Source organism: Loa loa (genome assembly GCF_000183805.2).
Source record: "Loa loa unplaced genomic scaffold supercont3.372, whole genome shotgun sequence".
Taxonomy (NCBI): domain Eukaryota; kingdom Metazoa; phylum Nematoda; class Chromadorea; order Rhabditida; family Onchocercidae; genus Loa; species Loa loa.
This window is the reverse complement of record NW_018108552.1, coordinates 48,663-54,616: the sequence shown is the minus strand read 5'-3', so window position 1 is coordinate 54,616 and position 5,954 is coordinate 48,663. Positions and strand designations below refer to the sequence as shown.

The following is a 5,954-nucleotide window of genomic DNA, read 5'->3' as shown; positions in this document are numbered from 1 at the left end:
AATAATAATAATAATAATAATAATAATAATAATAATAATAATAATAATAATAAAAATAATAATAATAATAAAATAATAATAATAATAATAATAATAATAATAATAATAATAATAATAATAATAATAATAATAATAAGGAACGAAATTTCCGAATAATTTTTTAATTTAATTATAAAAGAAGAAAGGAAAAACCAAATGGAGTTTATTTTTCGCTTTTTTTTTTATTTACGATTAACAACATGTTGAGAAATAAAAAGAAAATCAAAAAAAAAAAATGAAACAAAATTAAAGATTCAAATAAAATTGGAATTGGTGGGAAAAAAAAATTCATTCTAACAAAATGAAAAGTAATTAACACACATACAAAAAGAAGATGAATGATTAATTTAGTTTATTTCTATTAATTAATTTATTTTTTGTTTATAATTTAGTTTATTTTTGGTTATAATTTAATCTATTCTTGATTAATTTGTTTACTTTTTTAATCAATTTTAATTCAGTTCATCTTTTTAATTGGTTCATTTTATTTAAATTAGTTAATTTTTGATTAATTAGTTTATTTTTTTAAATTAGTTCATTTCTGATCAATCATTTTTATTCTTTCCATATTTTTTGAAATTTTATAAAGAAAAAAAGTTTGACAAAAGGATGAGCAATGCATATATAAATAACTTTTTTTTTTGCATAAAATAAATTTCACAAAATATTAGTGATAAGGAGGGAAAAAAAAAGGCATGGAAATATGCATGTAATTATATTATAATATAATGGATGGATGAAAAGAAAGAAGAAAAGATAGAAAGAAAGAAAATGAAAAGGAAAACGTTTTTTTTCTTTTTTAGAAATTTTATTTAATTTGTTAACAAAACTGGATTATTTATTGATGAGAAGAAGAATGAAAAATGCAAATTATTCGTTTGCATTTTTTTGTTTTCTTTTATGTTTGTTTGTTTTTCTCATAAAAATTTATATATTGTTTATAGCCTTAAGGCATAGTTTTGTTTCTTTAAATGTATTTTAAAAAGAAATGATTAAAATCAATTTGAACGGCTCATTATTTCAAATTAAAAAAAAGAAAAAAGGAAAAAAGGAGGAAGATGAGAAAGAAGCGAGGATACGAAAGGAAAAGTGGATAAAAATAAATACTGAATAATGGGAAAAGAAAAATAAAAATGGAAATGATATTATTCAAAAATGTTTAAATTTGGATTTAAATTTAAATTTGAAAAAAAAGTTAAACTTGGAGGACCTTACAGGAATTTAGGAAAGTTAGTTTGAACAAAAAAAAAAAAAAAGAAAGAATTATAGATAGTTTAAAAGGAAAACGATGATCTGATATATAAAATTGATTTTATTATTGATTTTTAATTAAATTTCTAATACTAATAGTATATGTGACATTAATTTTATTAATCATTATTAAAAAATTGTAATGAGGAAAGTATTTCCTAATTTAATAATTTTTGATTTGCCAATTTTCTTTTCATTAACTTGATAAATTTTGGAAAATTTATAAATAAATTAATTTTTTGAATTAACAAAATTATGTGTTGAAAAATCTATCAAAAATTTCAATTTTTTAAGTTAGAAAAAAATTTGCAAAATATTTTGCTATCAAAATTTTATTAAATAATGAAATCGTTAAATACTAAAAATTCAGAATATTTAATTTGAAAATGATTTTCTCTCACTTCCCTCTTTTTTTTTTGTCTTTTTTTTTAAAATTATATCCATATTTTGTTCTAATTTTCACTTTTCAATTATTAATACTAATTCATTGAAAGTTTAAAATTCAAATTTTCACATAAAATTTTCTCCAATCATATATGACATATATTAGAAATGCAATTTTCTTATCTCAATCTCGATCCATTCATCATTTTTGAATTTATGAAAATGGTTAAAAATTCAGGACATTGTTATCAGTTGTATATTACGTATTTTTATTTATAATCATTCGATTATTTCTTAAAATCTTTTGATTAAAAATTGAATATTTGAAATAAAATTTAAATTTTGAAATGTGAACATGGAAGTGTAATCTGAAAAAAAATTGAAAAATTAAATAAATTTTTGAAAAAAGGAAAAAAAAGGGAAGGACAGGAAAAAAACTATATATTGTAAATTTATTAACCGAATTAATTAATTAATATTTCTATATTTATTACTTAATTATTTTATAGGGTAAAATTTATGAGATAATTTTTATCTAATTTATCAAATTAAACGTTATAAAATGAACAATGATTGTTTCCCTTGATTTTATTACAAATTAATCATTTCCGATGAACACTTATTTTATACTAAACAAATTTCTTAACTTTATTTTTTTTCTTTTGAATATTCGGTACAATTTTTTTAACAGTTTTCTGAAGGAATTGAATTAAATAATATTGATAGCAATATTAATGCAAATACTACTATTACTGATAATAATAATTGCATTTTATACATTCTCATATTTCATTTATACAATATTTAATGTATTACAATACTTAAATAATAATTCGAAATCTTTCAAATGTCAAATTTTAAACGTTCTTTTTCCAATTTAAAATATAATAATATCACGATTAATTTGAATTTATAAGCTAGAAAATTTGATTATATGCTTATTAAAATAATTTATTCCCCAACTACTAATCAATTTGTTATCGTAATTAAAATAATCTAAAGAAATTACGAATTATATCGTCGCAAATTTAAATACATACTTATTTAAAAGTTATAAAAATCAAAATCGAATAACTTACCTAAAGCATGAATTAAAATTAATTCCGATACAGCAATAACAATTAGTATTGTTATAACAAATTGTTGCATTTAGCAGAAATAATTAATTCTTCCTTTCAGGAATAGTATTTAAAATGAATAAACAGTTCAGAATTAAATTCGATTTCTTTCTTTTTCTTTTTTTTTTTTTTTTTTGTAAAGAATATTGAAATGAAATTATTGAAGCAAATTAGTAGTAATTAGATGAATAATAGCCCAAATTATTGTTTATATATATATATGATTCCGTAATAATGTCGCTTAATTCAGGTTTACTTTGATCCAAATCCGTTAAACAGAAAATAATTCTTCCGGACCAAACTAACTCAAATCACCGTTATGATGTTGGTTATAAAATGTGTTGCCCGAATTTCGTCTGGTTCAAAACCCTTCTTTCGATCAGTTCGGCAAAGGTAACACACAAAAGAATGGTCGTAGATGAAAGAGAGAGAGAGAGAGAGAGACCACCTCAAAAATTTACCCCCCTTTTTTCCCCCCCCTCCCCTCCCTCCCCATCACTCCCCTTCCCTTCCATTTTAATATCTCTTACAATCATTGATCTCGACCCGTTAACCCCACCTTTTCTTTTACCTTTTCCCGCTCTTCTATCTTTCCCACCTTCCAATTAATTATAATCTCAACCTTCTCTTCAATTATATTCAATTCTCGACCTTTAATACATGTTGTTATCAACTATGATTACAGATGGATGAATATGAAACTAAATGAATGGGTCATTTCATTGACCTTTTCTTATGTATTATTACAATTTCGATCTCTAATTCTATCATCATCTATCTTATTCACTCGTTTTCGCTCTTTCTTTCTTTCTTTCTTTCTTCCTTCATCTATTAATAATTTCAAATACCGATAAATTTCCACTCTTTAAGTATTAAAAGGTTAACAGCAGTAAATTGTCATCAACTATCACCACAATTATTCATTACTATTACTATCGTCTCATCTCATCCTATCCTATCCGTCTGTCCCATTTACTATCGGATTTTCTGTTCCATTCAATGGAATGCATCGATATGTAAACAATAATCATTTTTATTCCAAAAATATTTCTTAATCTTTATCTTTCTTCATTTCATTTCATTTTTTCTCTTCCATTTCAACTTTTCTCTTTCAATTCTCTTTCCATTTGCTTTTTTTTTCATTTAATATTTTTAAAAATTTAAATTCATTTTAATTTTTGCAAAATTTAAACCAAATCATGACGAATATTCATCCTAATTTTCACCCTATACAATAACATAATGACCAGATTACATAACTCCGATTACTGTATGATACAGTATCCGAAACATATTATCATTTTTGTATCATCTATGATAATTTAGAATTTAAATTGTTAGTGCAATCGAATATCTCTATTTTTCTTTGTTTTCTTTGTACTTCCATAATATTAAGGAAAATAGAAAAAAAATACAGTATTCATATCTGCTTTGGAATTTAAAAAAAGGAAAATAACAGTATCATATCTGTTTTAAAGTTTAAAAAAAAAAGAGTAAATATCGTATCGTACCTGCTTTAGAACAATTTGTTCCTGGATTTGCCGGATTCAAATCGATATAGCCATCAATGCAACGACAGACAAAACCATCCTTAGTACCAATACATTTCGAATCCTTTGATTGACATCCGGTAAAGTTTGGTGAATCACATGAATTAATCACTGCAAAAAAAAAAAAGCCATAAAATATATAAATTAAAAAGTTAATTGGCTTATTACATACGATTTTCACTCTTAATATTATCAGTTATAACGTGATAAATAATAATAAAAAGAAATGTATTACCTATCATCTTAACCTATCTTTTTCGTTATTCCATGCAAAGTATCGTAATTAATTAAAAAAATTATGAGATAATTGACAATGTGACAAACAAACGACGCTTTCATGATTTTTAACTTTTTTTTTTTTTTTAAAGGAATAATTCTTAGTGTCACATTAATTTATATTGAAATTGAAATTACAAAGCAGCTAATTAATTCATTTCTGTCTTTTCAAATAAAAATAAACAAACAAATAGCGGAAAAAAAAGTGGATAAGCCTACATTTGGAACAATTTCGACCGGGCTTATTAACCGGATCCGGTGATTTATCGGTAAAACCATGTGGACATTTGCATGTAAAACTATGTGTCATATCAATACAAGTTGCTTTCGGATCACAATCAGCTAAACCCATTTCACATTCATTCATCACTAAAAATTCAAATTATTTGAAAATAAAAAAAAAATTACGTAAAATTTTCTTTTTTTAAACAAAGAAGAGAGAGAAAAAAAGCTTAAATTATTATAATATTATGCAAAAAAAACAAAAAAAAAAAATTCTTTTAATACATCATAAATTTAATTTACTGTTAGTAATTTGCATGATAGATATATCAATGGACAACAACTGATATTATCAATGGTTATGTGAAGGTCAACAAACACATATTTAAATAATGTCATAGAAGATAAATTATTGCTTATTTGATGACTTATTATCAGTGATTAATTAATGGCAATAATTTCTATTGCAGTTTACGCATTTTTAGTATAAAAATAGAAAAAAAAATGACTTATAAAGAATAAATTGACAACTATTCTTTAAAAATGGAAAAGAAACTTGCAAAAATTCATAATTGTTTAATTTTCTTATCACTAATTGTTATTCTTTTGAAAATAATTTGTTACCATAATAATAATAACAATTATTATTATTATTATCAATATTATCACGAGCCTTGTTGTCATCATTATTTTCAAATAAAACTTCAATGATTTAAAATCAGTTGAAATGGTGATATTGATTTTAATTAAATGCATATGTGTATACTTTTAAACTATTAATAATTAAAAATTCAATTCGTTATTAAATTTGACAACTTTTTTATTTTTTTCTATAATTACAGACTCAAATTTTACAGCTAAATTAGTGCTAAAAGGACTATCACTATTTGCAGAATTACTATCATTGTTAATTTTAACAGAATCAAAATAGCAAAAATAAATGAATAAAATAAAATAAAAAGTAATTGACAAAAGGAAAGTGATTACTTGATGAATACAGTTTTTCATACTTTTATTATTATTATTATTATTATTATTATTATTATTATTATTATTATTATTATTATTATTATTATTATTATTATTATTATTATTATTATTATTATTATTATTA

General features: G+C 22.1%; 1 protein-coding gene across 1 annotated transcript in view; it reads right to left on the bottom strand.

Moving 5' to 3' along the window:
* Nucleotides 1-3,324: 3,324 nt before the first annotated feature.
* The window catches only part of LOAG_18573 (transmembrane cell adhesion receptor mua-3), a gene marked incomplete at both ends in the record, with an annotated part of 8,387 nt that continues 5,757 nt past the window's right edge, over nucleotides 3,325-5,954 (bottom strand). Inside the window, 3 exons of the mRNA XM_020451235.1 lie at nucleotides 3,325-3,443; nucleotides 4,304-4,453; nucleotides 4,838-4,987. Of these exons, the coding sequence (XP_020304998.1) occupies nucleotides 3,325-3,443; nucleotides 4,304-4,453; nucleotides 4,838-4,987 (419 nt within the window). The remainder of the gene's footprint in view (nucleotides 3,444-4,303; nucleotides 4,454-4,837; nucleotides 4,988-5,954) is intronic.